The following is a 16,620-nucleotide window of genomic DNA, read 5'->3' on the forward strand; positions in this document are numbered from 1 at the left end:
CGCGTACAAATCCTTTAATCACCTCTAAGTCTTTTGGTGGGGCTGGAAAAAGGTCCTAAAGAGCTTAAAGAGCACAAGTAGCACACTTTCACACACATTCGGATGCTAACAGGCTATATTTAGCTCTGATTAGCATCTGTTGGACCTCACAGGAAGCATAAATTCAAACGTACACAACCAGACATTATTGTAAATAACTGTTTATTTATGTTGACCTGGACAGGTGATTCACAAATGTAACAACTGACAATAAGAAATAAACAGCTCGGTTTGTCTTTTTATTGTTGTTATAAGATCAAGGTGAATATCATCAATATGTTTGATAATTATCAATATGTTTGATAATTGATTCTGCTGAATATCAAGAGGCTTAATCATGGTAAAGAACTTGTAATAAGAACAATAATGTTGTCCTAACACACACACACTCACACACACACACTCACACACCCACACGCGCACACACTCACACACCCACACACTCACACACACACACACTCACACACCCACGCGCGCACACACCCACACGCGCACACACACTTCCGTGTGTGTGAGCAGGAAGCAGAGAAGTTGACTGTGGGAGTTGCTCTGGCGAAGTCGTGTTTTCCGACAGGTATGTCGGTCCCTGAACACACTGTTGCTGTTTCCGGTCCACCGCGCGCCGTCGTCGCTCACCGACGCGCCGACTCTCCCGTTAGCTTCCGCGGCTAATTCGTCCGGACAGACGGAGCCACCGACGGCGGGGCTCGGCAGCGTCTCTGCGGGCGCAGTTAGCGCGTCAGCGGGGCTTCGGAGGTCCGGGCTCAGGGTCACGGCGGTCGGTCACAGTGTCGCGTGACGTCGTGACCAGGTGATTCGGTGTGACGGAGTCGACATCCAGGTGAAGGCAGCGAGCAGCAGAAGCTACATGGAGGCTAACTAGCGTCGCCTCCAGCCAATCAGCGCGCAGCGTGCGGAGGGACTGCGGTACTTTAGCACCAGGATGCCCGCGGGTAAGATCCGTGCGTGTGCGTGTGCGTGCGTGCGTGTTTACTGGCTCACGTTCTTTGATCTGAGATTATTGGAGGTTTGATGTTCCGAACATGCAGTTTTTGGGGAGTCCTGCCTGATTCACCATCAGGTTTAATGTACATTTATGTTGATCACATGAAAGATGAGTTTGATAGTTTCTGCTGCGCACAAGTTCCTGTTTTAAGGACCAATTTGGGATCCTCTTCTTTAAGTTTTGACATTAGGAGCTGAAGTTCTGGGGCATTAAAGGATGAATTAATCTGTGCGTTGAGACACTCAGCAACAGAAACCTGCAGCCGTTCAGACTTTATGTCCATCAGTGAAGATGAGGTTTAAAAATAAAAACGCCTCCGTGGCGTTTCTGCCACATTCATAAGAGCCACAGGTGAACAGGTCACCTGTGTGAATGCAAACGGACTATATGGTGGACCAACGACAGGAAGTGGACCAACGACAGGAAGTGGACCAAAGACAGGAAGTGGACCAAAGACAGGAAGTGGACCAACGACAGGAAGTGGACCAACGACAGGAAGTGGACCAAAGACAGGAAGTGGACCAATGACAGGAAGTGGACCAACGACAGGAAGTGGACCAAAGACAGGAAGTGAACCAAAGACAGGAGGTGAACCATAGGCAGGAAGTGAATCTGACCAAGGCAGGGGTCTGGAGGCTGGGGTCTGGAGGCAGGGGTCTGGAGGCAGGGGTCTAGAGGCTGGGGTCTGGAGGCAGGGGTCTAGAGGCAGGGGTCTAGAGGCTGGGGTCTAGAGGCAGGGGTCTGGAGGCAGGGGTCTGGAGGCAGGGGTCTAGAGGCAGGGGTCTGGAGGCTGGGGTCTAGAGGCTGGGGTCTAGAGGCAGGGGTCTGGAGGCTGGGGTCTGGAGGCTGGGGTCTGGAGGCTGGGGTCTAGAGGCTGGGGTCTAGAGGCTGGGGTCTGGAGGCAGGGGTCTGGAGGCTGGGGTCTGGAGGCTGGGGTATGGAGGCTGGGGTCTAGAGGCTGGGGTCTAGAGGCTGGGGTCTGGAGGCAGGGGTCTAGAGGCAGGGGTCTGGAGGCTGGGGTCTAGAGGCAGGGGTCTAGAGGCAGGGGTCTGGAGGCTGGGGTCTGGAGGCTGGGGTCTAGAGGCAGGGGTCTGGAGGCTGGGGTCTGGAGGCTGGGGTCTAGAGGCTGGGGTCTAGAGGCTGGGGTCTGGAGGCAGGGGTCTAGAGGCAGGGGTCTGGAGGCTGGGGTCTGGAGGCTGGGGTCTAGAGGCAGGGGTCTGGAGGCTGGGGTCTGGAGGCTGGGGTCTAGAGGCTGGGGTCTAGAGGCTGGGGTCTGGAGGCAGGGGTCTAGAGGCAGGGGTCTAGAGGCTGGGGTCTGGAGGCTGGGGTCTGGAGGCAGGGGTCTGGAGGCTGGGGTCTGGAGGCAGGGGTCTGGAGGCTGGGGTCTGGAGGCTGGGGTCTAGAGGCTGGGGTCTGGAGGCTGGGGTCTGGAGGCAGGGGTCTGGAGGCTGGGGTCTGGAGGCTGGGGTCTGGAGGCAGGGGTCTGGAGGCAGGGGTCTGGAGGTTGGGGTCTGGAGGCAGGGGTCTGGAGGCTGGGGTCTGGAGGCAGGGGTCTGGAGGCTGGGGTCTAGAGGCAGCTGCCTCCTACTGTGGCTCCACAGTCAGCAACATCTTTATCGGCTCTCTATCAAGTACCTGAAATAATGTCCAATTATATTTGCTGGACAAGCTGACGACACTCCGGCAGGACCTGGATGGATCACCAGTACGTCACAGGAAGCAGCAGTACGTCACAGATACGTCACAGGAAGCAGCAGTACGTCACAGATACGTCACAGGAAGCTAAAGTGAAAGAAGACAATACTTACATTTGTCTGACATCTCTGTGGTTCACCAGCCATTAACAAGTGGTCACGTGATGCCGCAAAGGCTGATGGGACATATTAGCAGGTTAGGGTGCATCGGTTGTACACGACTTTTCGCACTGCATTGTGGGATACATTGAGTGCACAACATAGGCTACAGCGATGCACACTAAGCATTCTAAATGGCATGCACACTACTGAGTGCACTACACAGGGTGGGGGGGGACCCAGAGACAGGAAGTGACCAAATACAGGAAGTGACCAAAAGACAGGAAGTGAACCAAAGACAGGAAGTGACCAAAAGACAGGAAGTGACCAAAAGACAGGAAGTGACCAAAAGACAGGAAGGGAACCAAAGGCAGGAAGTGAACCAAAGACAGGAAGTGACCAAAATACAGGAAGTGACCAAAAGACAGGAAGTGAACCAAAGACAGGAATTGACCCAAAGGCAGGAAGTGACCAAAAGACAGGAAGGGAACCAAAGGCAGGAAGTGAACCAAAGACAGGAAGTGACCAAAAGACAGGAAGTGACCAAAAGACAGGAAGTGACCAAAAGACAGGAAGTGAACCGAAGACAGGAAGTGAACCAAAGACAGGAAGTGAACCAAAGACAGGAAGTGACCCAAAGGCAGGAAGTGACCAAAAGACAGGAAGGGAACCAAAGGCAGGAAGTGAACCAAAGACAGGAAGTGACCCAAAGGCAGGAAGTGACGTAGGGCAACAAGAGGTTGACCCTGCAGAAGCGGAGGTGGAGGAGTGGATGTGGAGCAGTGAGGAGGTTCTTCCAGTGTTGGTTCTGTTCTGTCTTGACCCGGTTTTCTTCCTCCTCCTTTGCGTCAGTCCTCGGATCAGAACCAGCCTCTGTAGCTGCGTGACCTTGTGCTGTCTGGGGTCGTCCTGGTGTGAAGGCGCCGTCCTGACCTCCACCTCTGAGCGACGGTGCCCCCGGTGGCCGCTGCCGTGGCAGCAGCTGCCGTGGCAGGTGAGCGGGGGGGCTGCTGGACCACAGACAGACACAGACCCAGGCTCCCCCTCAGACCGGAGCCTGGGTGGCGTCTGGACCGCTGAACGCTCGCAGCTCTGTGGGAGGTGTCTGCCAGCTCCAAGCACTCAGCTGTAATTACTCCCAGTGGTGGAGGCTTGATTACATTAGTGCTAATGTGATGCCCTCAACATCATCTGATGGAGCCGAAGGCTGGACAGGGTGTGTGTGAGAGTGTGAGAGTGTGTGTGTGAGAGTGTGTGTGAGAGTGTGTGTGTGAGAGTGTGTGAGTGACAGAGTGTGTGTGAGAGTGAGAGAGTGTGTGTGTGAGAGTGTGAGAGTGTGTGTGTGTGAGAGTGTGTGAGTGACAGAGTGTGTGTGAGAGTGAGAGTGTGTGAGAGGGTGTGAGTGAGTGTGAGTGAGAGTGTGTGAGTGAGAGAGTGTGAGAGGGTGTGAGTGAGTGTGAGTGAGAGTGTGTGAGTGAGAGCGTGTGAGTGAGAGTGTGTGTGAGTGTGTGAGTGAGTGACAGAGTGTGTGTGAGAGTGTGTATGAGAGTGTGAGTGAGTGTGTGTGTGAGTGTGAGTGAGTGTGAGTGAGTGAGTGTGAGAGAGTGTTAGTGTGTGCTCCTCTCTTTAGTTCCTGTCTTTAGCTCCTCTCTTTAGTTCTGTCTTTAGCTCCTCTCTTTAGTTCCTGTCTTTAGCTCCTCTCTTAGTTCCTGTCTTTAGCTCCTCTCTTTAGTTCCTGTCTTTAGCTCCTCTCTTTAGATCCTCTCTTTAGCTCCTCTCTTTAGATCCTCTCTTTAGTTCCTGTCTTTAGTTCCTGTCTTTAGTTCCTGTCTGGTGTCTCAGAAGTGAAAATGCGTCACTGTCTAAATCTGCATGGGTCCAGTCTTTGTGTTCAGACTTCCCAGCATGCATCAGTGCTCTGGGTGGAACAGACGCAGGCAGAACCAAAGCGGATCAGAACCGGTGGGTTCCTCCCTCCCTGTTGTGTGATGTTTCTGCGTCGGTGAAGGTTTGTTCTGCAAAGGAGGATTTGTGTCTAAAAATAACTTGAAAGGCGCCTCTGCCTGTTCCTGCGTCTTGGCGCCGCTTTTATCCGCCGCTCTTTGAAGCTTTGGTCCCGATTTAATAAGGTCCACATCACACAGGTGGGGGCGGCCTCGGGGGGCGGCCTGGACCCAGAGCAGGGTTCCTCCAGGAACCCAGTCCCTCAGCACCCCTCAACGTGTGAGCCCCCTCAAACCCAGACCAGACCAGACCAGACCAGACCAGACCAGACTAGACTAGACCAGACCAGACCAGACCAGACCAGACTAGACTAGACTAGACCAGACCAGACCAGACTAGACTAGACCAGACCAGACCAACCCAGACCAACCCAGACCAACCCAGACCAACCCAGACCAGCCCAGACCAGACCAGACCAGACCAGACCAGACTAGACTAGACTAGACTAGACTAGACTAGACTAGACTAGACCAGACTAGACTAGACTAGACCAGACCAGACTAGACCAGCACTCAGCTCCTGGAGACCCCCCTCCCAGTGTGTGTGTGTGTGCGTGAGTGTGTGTGTGTGTGTGTGTGTGTGTGTGTGTGTGTGTGAGTGTGGTGTGTGTGTGTGCGTGCTCGTCCTGCTGGCCGTCTGTTGACTTTCAGGCTAAATTAGGGGCGTGCACGTACGTGCTGACGGACAGATGTTTGCAGTGGTGACACGTGTCCTCCTGCCAGAGGACAAGAAGGTCAGACGATGAGCAACGGCATCGATCACCTGACCTGACAGGTCATGTGACACGCTGCTGCAGCAGGAAGTGCTGTGATGAAGCCGAGGAGGCGGAGCATAAAGACAGTGGATTAGCATTAGCCACGTTAGCAGGACACAGAGGTGTGTGGAGCTGCTTCTTCTTCTGCTCCTGTCAGATGCTGCTGTTGATCAACATCTGACCCCAGCAGGCTGCAGCGCCCCCTGCTGGTGGCCCTGGGAAGTTCACCTGTGATCAGGTGACCCAGCAGGCTCCTCCAGGCAGACGGGGGTCATGTGACTGACATGCTCATCTGGCTGCTGATTAGTTCAGAGGCTGTGACATCACTGAGGTGAGAAGATGCGTCTGACCTTCAGGTCCCTGCTGTGACCTTCAGGGTCATTCTGGCCAGGATCCATCTCTGCTTCCTCTCTGGTGAGTTTGTTGGGACAGAGTGGATCAGTACTCAGTCCAGGATCAAAGACACGCAGCCTGTGACCCTGTACTGACCCGTAGTGACCTGTAGTGACCCGTACTGACCCGTACTGACCTGTACTGACCCGTATTGACCCGTACTGACCCGTACTGACCCGTACTGACCCGTAGCCTCACAAGCTAAGTGATCATTCCCAGCCCAGCATCAAAGCCTGGAGTTTTAGACCACGCCCCCTCAGAGTGAGCGGCCCACAGCGCCCCCTGCTGCACCCTGGTGGCATCACAGGCACAAACAGTCGTTCCTGAAAACCTGTTCTCCTCACACACTGAGGAGCTGTGTGTGTGTGTGTGTGGTGTGTGTGTGTGTGTGTGTGTGTGTGTGTGTGTGTGTGTGTGTTATTATCTTCCCAGACTGGTGCATCATTGATTTTTTATTTTGAGTGTTTGTGGGCTGTGTGTGCAGCATCAACACTGTTGTGTAACCACTGCCTGCAGATTCTAGAAACCCAACGGTGAAGCTCCGCCCACTCAGAACCATCCAGGTCCAAACTTTGCCTGGACAGAAACCCAGTAAGGGAGCAGCGCTCTCCATCAGTCTGTCGCCGGGGCAACGACAGGAAGCTTCTCCAGGGACTGAGAGAGCCACCAGGAACAGTGTGGGGGGGGGCGATGGGTTAGGGTTAGGGAGGGAGGGAGGAGGGAGGAGGAGGTGAGGAAGGAGGGAGGGAGGGAGGGAGGAGGGAAGGAGGGAGGTGAGGAAGGAAGGAGGGAGGGAGGGAGGGAGGGAGGGAGGGAGGAGGGAAGGAGGGAGGAAGGAAAGAGAGAGGAGGGGGGTAAGGAAGGAGGTGAGGAAGGAGGGAAGGAGGGAGGGAAGGAGGCAGGCGAAGCGTGGGAGGAACAGTAGTAGAGGAACCTCCTCAGCAGGAACCTCCTCAGCAGGAACCTCCTCAGCACTTCTTCATGTGAAAATGAGCCCAGATCTGATTTGGCTCCAAACCGATGGTTCTCAGCCTGAGGGTGACACCAGAACCACCTGTTCCAGGTCGTTGCTCTGAGGGTGGAGAAGATGTTCCTGTAGGTGAGGTCCAGCCCGAACATCTCCCCTGGTCCCTCACCGCCCCACCTGGAGGAGCTCCCCCCCCCCCCCCAGAAGGGGAACTTCATCTGGGTCTTTTGTTGTTCCTGCTGATCTTCATCACCAGCATTCTGGATCAGAGCCGGTTCTGTGGGTGTGGAGAGGAGAACGCTGTAACGTTGGAGCTGCCGCCCCCAGCAGCAGTGGGGGGTGGAGATGCGGACCAGACCGGGCCAGACCGGACCAGATGGGCCAGACCGGACCAGCACCGTGTCCATCCTGGTCCATGCTGTTCCATCCTGGTCCCTCGGCCCCCAGGGCGCCGTGTCCATGCTGGTCCATCCTGGTCCATCCTGGTCCATCATGGACCCCAGGGCGCCGTGTCCATGCTGGTCCATGCTGGTCCATCCTGGTCCATCCTGGACCCCTGACGCCTCTCTGGCTCTTCTGTCTCCATCCCTGGATGAGGAGGATCTACCTGGAGAGGCGGAGCCTCTGCAGCTGCTGTAGGGACCAGGCAGCGAAGGTTCTGGACTCCCCTGTGCGTCATGTGCTGGATCAGGTTGTCCTGAGAACACGGCGCTCTGTAACCTGAGCCGTCAGACCGGCGCCGCCTCCTCAGAATCACCTGACCGGAGCCGGCGGCTGATTGGCTGCTCAGTGAGACGTGTTCCCAGAGCCTGCGAGACCCCTCAGTCCACACGGATCCACAGCTGGACTGGGAGGTCAGAGGTCAGTTCTCTCTGCGTACCTACCCTGAGGAGCTACAGGCAGGTTCCTGGGACCGAGGTCTCCATGTACAGCGGCGCCTCCTCCAGACCAGGACTGCTGGGTCCCGGTAGGTTGGGTTGGTGTTCTCTGGTTACCGAGGCGACGGCTCCGTGTCCCGGCCCAGGCCGCTCACCTACAGGTTCAGGTCTCCACGTCTGGATCTGCTGAAGCTCCAGTGGATCCATGTGATGGATCTCCATCTGAGTCCTGATCCGTCCTGCTAATACTGGTCTGAACATTGTAGACCAGACTGGAGCCTGTGGGACCCAGAGGTGCCCCCTGCTGGTCTCCTGGCGCCTGTGGGACCCAGAGGTGCCCCCTGCTGGTCTCCTGGAGCCTAGATGCTGGTCTCCTGGAGCCTAGATGCTGGTCTCCTGGAGCTGTAGATGCTGGTCTCCTGGAGCCTGTGTAGATGCTGGTCTCCTGAAGCCTAGATGCTGGTCTCCTGAAGCCTGTGTAGATTTGGTCTCCTGGAGCCTGTAGATGCTGGTCTCCTGGAGCCTGTGTAGATGCTGGTCTCCTGAAGCCTAGATGCTGGTCTCCTAAAGCCTAGATGCTGGTCTCCTGGAGCCTGTAGATGATGGTCTCCTGGAGCCTGTAGATGCTGGTCTCCTGGAGCCTGTAGAGATGTGGTCTCCTGAAGCCTGTAGATGCTGGTCTCCGGGACCCTGTGTAGATGCTGGTCTCCTGAAGCCTGTAGATGCTGGTCTCCTGGACCCTGTGTAGATGCTGGTCTCCTGAAGCCTGTTAGATGCTGGTCTCCTGGACCCTGTGTAGATGCTGGTCTCCTGAAGCCTGTAGATGCTGGTCTCCTGGAGCCTGTAGATGCTGGTCTCCTGGACCCTGTGTAGATGCTGGTCTCCTGGACCCTGTGTAGATGCTGGTCTCCTGAAGCCTGTAGATGCTGGTCTCCTGGAGCCTAGATGCTGGTCTCCTGGACCTGTGTAGATGCTGGTCTCCTGGAGCCTGTAGATGCTGGTCTCCTGAAGCCTGTAGATGCTGGTCTCCGGACCCTGTGTAGATGCTGGTCTCCTGGACCCTGTGTAGATGCTGGTCTCCTGGAGCCTAGATGGGGGTCTCCTGGAGCCTAGATGGTGGTCTCCTGGAGCCTAGATGCTGGTCTCCTGGAGCCTAGATGCTGGTCTCCTGGAGCCTGTAGATGCTGGTCTCCTGGAGCCTGTAGATGCTGGTCTCTGGAGCCTAGATGGTGGTCTCCTGGAGCCTAGATGCTGGTCTCCTGGAGCCTAGATGGTGGTCTCTGGAGCCTAGATGCTGGTCTCCTGGAGCCTAGATGCTGGTCTCCTGGAGCCTGTAGATGCTGGTCTCCTGGAGCCTGTAGATGCTGGTCTCCTGGAGCCTAGATGCTGGTCTCCTGGAGCCTGTGTAGATGCTGGTCTCCTGGAGCCTGTAGATGCTGGTCTCCTGGAGCCTGTGTAGATGCTGGTCTCCTGGAGCCTAGATGGTGGTCTCCTGGAGCCTAGATGCTGGTCTCCTGGAGCTTCTCATGCTGCTGTCTGCTGTGCTTGCAGGAGTCTGTGGTTGCTGTGGTCCACTAAGGCCCAGGTACAAACGCCTGGTGGACAACATCTTCCCCGAGGACCCAAAGGTGAGTTCATGGAGCTTCCTGTTGGGTCGGTGATGACGGGTCTGGTGCCAGAACCTCTGGCCGGTCTTTAACCCGCGTCTCTCCTCAGGACGGCCTCAGTAAGTCCGACATGGAGAAGCTGACCTTCTACGCCGTGTCGGCTCCAGAGAAGCTGGACCGGATCGGAGAGTACCTGGCCAAGAGGCTGAGCCACGACGTGGTGCGCCACCGCTACGGGTGAGACCTCACACGTGCACGCTCCTGACCTCGGCTCCATAAGAGCCGGTCCAGGTGCTGGACCGGTGGTGCCGGTGTGACCCGGACTGTGGTGCCGGTGCAGGTACGTGGTGATCGCCATGGAGGCCCTGGACCAGCTGCTGATGGCCTGCCACTCCCAGAGCATCAAACCCTTCGTGGAGAGCTTCCTGCACATGGTGGCCAAGCTGCTGGAGTCCAGGGAACCGGACCTGCAGGTCCTGGGAACCAATTCGGTACGATTTCATCTCTTTAGTTAGTCTGAACCAGCTTAAACCCGCCTGGCCCGGTCCGGCCCAGTTCCCCTCACTGGGGCCTGCAGGCCTGAGGCTCATTCTGGAAATAGTGATGATCATTTCCAGGAAGCCCAGAGTTCTGGTTCTGAGCTCTGGGTTCTGGTTCTGAGCTCTGACCCTAACGGTGATGCAACATCTTCTCCAGTTTGTAAAGTTCGCCAACATCGAGGAGGACACGCCCTCCTACCACCGGCGCTACGACTTCTTCGTGTCCCAGTTCAGCGCCATGTGCCACTCCACCCACGAGGATCCGGAGACCAGAACCAGGTGAGGCCCAGAAACGTGTTCCACCCCAGGTTCTGGCTCTGCTGTAGCTACCTAGCTTTGTTGCTATGTCCCCAGGATCCGTGTGGCCGGCATCAGGGGCCTGCAGGGCGTGGTCAGGAAGACGGTCAACGACGAGCTGCAGGCCATCATCTGGGAGCCCCAGCACATGGACAAGCTGGTCCCCTCCATGCTGTTCAACATGCAGGACAGCGAAGACCTGGACAGGTAGGGGGTCGGGTCTGGGTCTGGGTCAGGCTGGGGTCTGGGTCAGGCTGGGGTCTGGGTCTGGGTCTGACTCAGGCTGGGGTCTGGGTCTGGGTCTGACCCCAGGCTGGGGTCTGGGTCTGGGTCTGGGTCTGGGCCAGGCTGGGGTCTGGGTCTGGGTCTGGGTCTGACCCCAGGCTGGGTTCTGGTCTGGTTCTGTCACGTCTGATCTGACTGAAGGGTTAGGGTTTGGACCAACAGAAGAGAAGAACCTGCAGGTCCGAATCAGCCTCATGATCGGATCAGAGCCGTGATCATTTCTGATGGGTTTGAGCCCAGGAACCTCAGAGGACGTTTCCCGCCTGTGTCTCCTCGTCCTCGCGTCCCTGCTCCGCCTGGTTCTGGTGGTTTCCATGTGAACAGAAATCTATTTTTGGCCTCTGTCCCCCCCGTCCCTCCGCCCCCCCCCCCCCCCCCGTGTGGAGGACTTTGGGATTTGATCGGTCCTGGTGGACGAGACGTCGTCCCTCAGCTCAGAGACGCAGGACAGAAAATATGAGACCTGGTCCTGGTCCTGGTCCTGGTGCTGGTGCTGGTCCTCCGTCAGCAGGTTCTGTACATGAACCAGTCTGGACTCATCTCTCTCTCTGGCAGGGCGGTGCATCCAAGCACGCCATTGGTGGCCGGTCAGGACGGCGAGGAGAACCCGTCCACGCTGGCGGAGACCTGCTTCAGGGAGCTGCTGGGCCGGGCCGCCTACGGGAACATGAACAACGCCGTCCGGCCCGTCCTGGTGTGAGTACACGTCCCTGTCCTGGTCCGGACCGGCCTCCACACTGGGCCTGAGCTGGATCTGCTGCGGGTCACGGCTGTTAGCTGTGAAGGTCCACAGGTGAAGGTCCACAGGTGAACCTTCACCTGTGGACCTTCACCTGTGGACCTCCTGCAGGAGGAGGAACTTGAAGGACACGCGTGACCTTTGACCTCCATGCGTCCTCACAATGCTGGCTATTCAACAGGTGTGTGTCCCCCCAGGCACCTGGACCACCACCACCTGTGGGAGCCCAACGAGTTCGCCGTGTCCTGTTTCAGGATCATCATGTACTCCATCCAGGTACGGCCCAAACCTGCACCGGGTCGCTGACGGCCCCGCCCACTCCGTCAGACGGGTCAGGGTCTCACGTTGTGGTCTTGGTGGCAGGCTCAGCACTCGCACCACGTGATCCAGCAGGTCCTGAACCACCTGGACACTCACAACAAGGACACGCCGCGGGTCAGAGCCGGGATCGTGCAGGTCCTCCTGGAGACCGTGGCCATCGCCGCCAAAGGCTCCGTGGGTGAGTTCCACACCTCTGTAGGACCTTAGCAGCAGTGGCGGTTCCTGGTCCTGGCCCTGGCCCTGGCCCCGGCCCCGGCCCCGGCCCCGGCCCCGGCCCTGGTCCTGGTCCTTCTGTTTACCGAGGTGATGTGAACAGGGATGGTTCAGGAGAGCAGAGGAAGCCACACCTTCACTGAGGCCTCCAGCCCTCCTCACCTGTGGCTCGGTATGCTGCTCACCTGTAGCCCCGCCCCTGACAGCTGTAGTCCCGCCCCCGTCAGTCGTAGCCCCGCCCCGTCAGCTGTAGCCCCGCCCCGTCAGCTGTAGCCCCGCCCCTGACAGCGGTAGCCCCGCCCCTGTCAGCTGTAGATCAGCGTGGTGACGTGTTGGACCGTTGAGAGCCCTAGAGACGCCCCCCTACTGTTAGCATCAGGTAGCTAGCTTCAGATGGGCGCACATGACCGAGTGTGTGTGTGTGTGTGTGTGCGCGTGCACGTGCGTGTGCCCAGGCCCCACCGTGCTGGAGGTCTTCAACACGCTGCTCAAGCACCTGAGGATCAGCGTGGACCTGGAGCTGGGCGACGGCTCCCGGAGGAACTCGGCCGCCAGCGTTTCCTCGGGCCGCAGCAGGGAGAGCGAGGAGCGGGTGGTCCAGAACGCCATCATCCAGACCATCGGTACCACTTCCTGCTCGGGGACGGGAGCCCGCCCCTCCGGCTGACCTTTGACCTTCTGTGGTCTGTGTCTCCAGGGTTCTTCGGGGGGAACCTGCCGGACTACCAACGGGCCGAGGTCATGATGTTCATCATGGGGAAGGTTCCTGTGTGCGGGACGCCCTGTCACACGCTGGACACCGTCAAGATCGGGTCGGTCCAGGACCTGGGTCAGGGTGGTCCGGACAGGAAGTGACTCCTGACTGAAGATCTGCTGTGTTTGATGTTGCAGACATCAGGGGACCAAGAGGATCCAGACCATGCTGCTGAGCTCCCTCATCATGGTCACACACACACACACACACGTTAGCTCGCTAGTGTTAGCATGCTAGGTTAGCATGGGCTAGCTTGTCCTCTTCTGTCCCCAGGTGACCTCTGGCTTTAAGTCCAAGTCCATGGTGGCGGCGTTGCCTCCGTCCTTCCTGGATCCGCTCTTCTCCATCTCCCTGATGGAGGACGTCGAGCTGAGACAGCTGGTGCTGGAGATCCTGCACAACATCATCGATCGCCATGACAACCGGGCCAAGCTGCGAGGCATCAGGTGGGAGCTGCGGCGCCGCGGTGGTGATGGTTCCCCGTCCAGACCTCCATCATCTGCTGGTCTGTTGCAGGATCATCCCCAACGTGGCAGCGCTGAAGATCAAACGAGAGAAGATCTCCAAACAGGATGTGGCCTTCATGAAGAAGGTAGGATGAAGGGGCGCTCAGAGGTTCCTCTGAGGTTCCTCTGAACTTCTCTGACATTCCTCTGAACTTCTGACATTCCTCTGACCTCCTCTGAGGTTCCTCTGACCTTCTCTGAGGTTCCTCTGACCTTCTGAGGTTCCTCTGAGCTCCTCTGAGGTTCCTCTCACCTCCTCTGAGGTTCCTCTGACCTACTCTGAGGTTCCTCTGACCTTCTCTGAAGTTCCTCTGACCTTCTGAGGTTCCTCTGACCTTCTCTGAGGTTCCTCTGATCTCTGACCTTCTCTGAGGTTCCTCTGATCTCTGACCTTCTCTGAGGTTCCTCTGACCTCCTCTGAGGTTCCTCTGATCTCTGACCTTCTCTGAGGTTCCTCTCACCTTCTCTGCAGCACGGGCAGCAGCTGTACCGCCACATCTACCTGGGCTGTAAGGAGGAAGACAACGTCCACAAGAACTTTGAGCTGCTCTTCACCACGCTCGCCATCCTCACCATCGAGCTGGCCAACGAGGACGTCATTGTGGACCTCATCCGCCTCGCCGTCGCCCTACAGGTGGATCTTCTCCTCAACCTCAGCTCACAACGATGGATGAAACCACGTTTTTAACCATCTGATCCCTCCTGGTCTTCTCTGGTCTCCTGCAGGAGATGACGCTGGCTAACGAGGAGAACCTGCCCATGTTCAACCGCTGCGGCGTCATGGCGCTGGTGGCGGCGTACCTGAACTTCCTGAGCCAGATGATCGCCAACCCTCCCTTCTGCCAGCACGTCAGCAAGGTGAGGGATGTTCCTGGGTTCCTGCGGCTGCTGGACCCACCGGCTGACGCTTCGCTCTCCTCAGGTCATCGAGCTGAGGACCTTGATGGCGCCGTATCTGCTCCCGGAACACGTGTTCAGAGACAAGTGTCCGTAAGTTTGGTGGACAGGACCTCCGACCTGGAGGCCCGTTGACCAGATGTTCCTGCTGATGCTCCTCACTTTAAATCTAACCCAAATGTGGAACCACCTGAGCCACACGTTCCTGGAGAACAGCTTCTCCACCATCAGGTCCGATCTTTCTTGCTTCTGTCCTCAGACTTCCTGAAACTCTGGAGAAGGACGAGCAGCCGCTGTACTTCCAGAGCGCCGACATGGCGGAATGTCTGGCCGGGCCGGGATACAACGTGGAGAAGCTCTCGCTGCCCTACGTTCCTCAGGTGACAGGTGAGGAACCTCAGAGGAACCCGGGTCCTCCTGGGGGACACAGACGTAACCTTGATGGTCTGTTTTTCTTGCCGCCTCAGTCTTGTACACAGTCGGGAAAATCCTGCACCGATGCAAACAGACGTCCAGAGGTACCGCGCTAGCTTAGCATCAACCTGGAGACCCCTGTTAGCTTAGCATCAGTGCTAGCATTCGTCTGGGAATTTTTAGTTCCTTTCAGACGGAGTTCTTTAGACTTGAATGGTTGGTTAGCAACCTGTTAGCAGCCTGTTGGCAGCTGGTTAGCAGCCTGTTAGCTCTTAGCAGCGCAACCTCTGATCCTTTTCTCTTTTTCTTGCTCTTCATTGGCTCCGTGACGGTGAGTATATAAGCTAACTGTCAGCTAACATTTTCGTTAGCCCGGTATATTAGCGTCGAGCTCCGACAGTTTAAGGGAGAAGATAAACGTCGCTGTAGATGAGGAAAACCTGGAAGTCCTGGAAGTCCAGTCCTGGGAGTCCAGTCCTGGAACTCCAGTCCTGGTTTTGTTAGATCCGGATTATTAATCTGCGTCTCATCCTGTAGATGAAGACCGTCTGACCAGGAGGAAGAGCTTCGTGGACACCATGTCCCTTCAGGTGGACATCTTGTCCAACAGCCTTCCAGACAAGGTTAGGATTACAACGGCGTCCTACGGGCCGGTTCTGTTGGCCGGTTCTGTTGGCCGGTTCTGTTGGCCGGTTCTGTTGGCGCCTCTTCAGGTCTCATGGACCTTTGTTTGTCTGCAGTCCCAGCTGGCGGAGGAGATCACGTTCGAGACGCTGAAGAAGGCCATCGGTAAAGGGAGACGGTCCAGGTCAGGACATGTGGACAGGTTGGACATGTGACTGACAGAACCGGTGTCCTCAGATACCACAGGTCTGGAGGAGCAGGAGCGCGAGAGGCGGCGCCAGGTGATGGAGAAGTTCCAGAAAGCTCCGTTTGAGGAGCTCGCCGCCCACTGCGAGTCCAAGGTAGCAGCAGATGATGATGCTAACCAGCTGCTAACCAGCTGCTAACCAGCGGCGCTAAACTGCCGTGTCCTCCGCAGGCTAACATGCTGCACGACCGTCTGGCTCAGATCTTCGAACTCACCATCAGGTCAGGTGACCTGCACGTGGCTCCTGTGTGACGCGCCGCGTTAGCTAACAGCTGCTGTCCCCCCACAGGCCCCCCCCCAGCCCGTCCGGAGTGGTGTCGCTGTCCGCGGGTCACACGCAGCATCAGTCGGTGCCCGTCTACGAGATGAAGTTTCCCGACCTTTGCGTCTACTGACCGGAGCGAAGCCACGTAAACGCCGCCAAGCGTCGGGACGTCGTCATCACCAACACAAATTCACTCTGCTGCTAGCTGTTGCACTAGGTTTTAGCTAGGTTTAGCTTCGTACGGACAAAGCAAACAGTCGTCAACGACTGGCTAGCAAACAAAATGGCCGCCACATCTCACCGTCGTTGCCGTAGTTGGTTATAAGCGCTTTGGTTGGGGTTTAGCTAGCAATAATTCAGCTTTTAATCGCAAGTAATTAATGAAAACAACCAAATCTGATAAAACTCGATGAACCCGCCTCTGTAGTTGCTAAGCTAAAGCTGTTTGCTAGCGTCAGAATGTTTGGGTTTGACTTTAGCAGTTTTATTTCCTGATGTTTGAATGTAATTCTGAAGGTACGACGGATGTTCACGCTAACCTGCCCCTAACCTGCAGCTAACCTGCAGCTAACCTGCAGCTAACCTGCTGAACTCTTTAGCGAGTTAGTGCCGAAAAAATCAGTCCAAACTCCTCAGGTGCAGGTCAAAGGTGCCAAACTGCGTCTGTAGTTGAGCCTCCGGCCTCCAGGGGGCGCCTGAGGCTCCTCTGCGGGGGTAAACTAGTCCCTGGCGGAGGGATACGGGCGGTGGCAGGAAGTCGGATCAGGATCAGAATAAAGTTTCTAAGCTGTGAAAAATTCCAATGAACGAATTTTGCTGTTTTTGATCATGAAGAATCTGGTGGATCAAATCTGGCCTCGTTAGTGATCGATTAGTGATCGATTAGTGATCAATTAGTGATCGATTCTGTGGTTTCTGATCTTTAAAACTGAAAATGAACAAATCTTTTGTCTGAAGCTGAAACATTTGTGAGATTCTGTTTTTGATAGAAATCTTCATCCACTCAGACACGTTGAATAAAACTGATCTCATCACTTCATTGTCGCTCCTTTATTACTCCTTTATTACTACTTTATTA

The 16,620-nt window shown here is 56.4% G+C and overlaps 1 protein-coding gene and 1 long non-coding RNA gene across 6 annotated transcripts; one reads left to right on the forward strand and one right to left on the reverse strand.

The window, feature by feature from the left end:
* Positions 1–184: 184 nt before the first annotated feature.
* Positions 185–650, reverse strand: LOC130538691 (uncharacterized). Its single transcript, XR_008953953.1, has 2 exons — positions 541–650; positions 185–497 (listed from the first exon to the last, which is right to left on the reverse strand). It is a non-coding gene; the product is annotated as an uncharacterized LOC130538691 (long non-coding RNA).
* efr3a (EFR3 homolog A (S. cerevisiae)) lies at positions 579–16,576 on the forward strand. 5 transcript variants are annotated; one of them, XM_057056538.1, is made up of 23 exons: positions 579–992; positions 9,386–9,462; positions 9,551–9,678; positions 9,782–9,932; positions 10,138–10,259; positions 10,335–10,484; positions 11,118–11,258; positions 11,499–11,577; positions 11,665–11,800; positions 12,291–12,458; positions 12,533–12,647; positions 12,727–12,778; positions 12,863–13,035; positions 13,106–13,181; positions 13,568–13,729; positions 13,822–13,953; positions 14,018–14,085; positions 14,252–14,379; positions 14,944–15,029; positions 15,147–15,195; positions 15,268–15,371; positions 15,449–15,498; positions 15,567–16,576. In XM_057056538.1, exons 1-23 carry the CDS (start codon positions 983–985, stop codon positions 15,670–15,672), a joined length of 2,463 nt encoding a protein of 820 aa, XP_056912518.1. In that variant the 5' UTR covers positions 579–982; the 3' UTR covers positions 15,673–16,576. The 5 variants fall into 5 exon arrangements, with proteins under 5 accessions (XP_056912518.1, XP_056912519.1, XP_056912515.1 ...); XM_057056539.1 differs by having other exon boundaries at positions 589–613; XM_057056535.1 differs by lacking the exon at positions 579–992 and adding an exon at positions 6,995–7,088.
* Positions 16,577–16,620: the final 44 nt, after the last annotated feature.

This window comes from Takifugu flavidus, chromosome 15, assembly GCF_003711565.1.
Source record: "Takifugu flavidus isolate HTHZ2018 chromosome 15, ASM371156v2, whole genome shotgun sequence".
NCBI lineage: Eukaryota > Metazoa > Chordata > Actinopteri > Tetraodontiformes > Tetraodontidae > Takifugu > Takifugu flavidus.

Bases quoted from the DNA above. Each gene is read 5' to 3' on its own strand.
- efr3a (XM_057056535.1), top strand. From the start codon at position 7,010: ATGGTTCTCAGCCTGAGGGTGACACCAGAACCACCTGTTCCAGGTCGT. The intron at 10,485-11,117 runs GTAGGGGGTCGG...TCTCTCTGGCAG, and splicing joins GACAGCGAAGACCTGGACAG to GGCGGTGCATCCAAGCACGC. The intron at 13,182-13,567 runs GTAGGATGAAGG...CCTTCTCTGCAG, and splicing joins ATGTGGCCTTCATGAAGAAG to CACGGGCAGCAGCTGTACCG.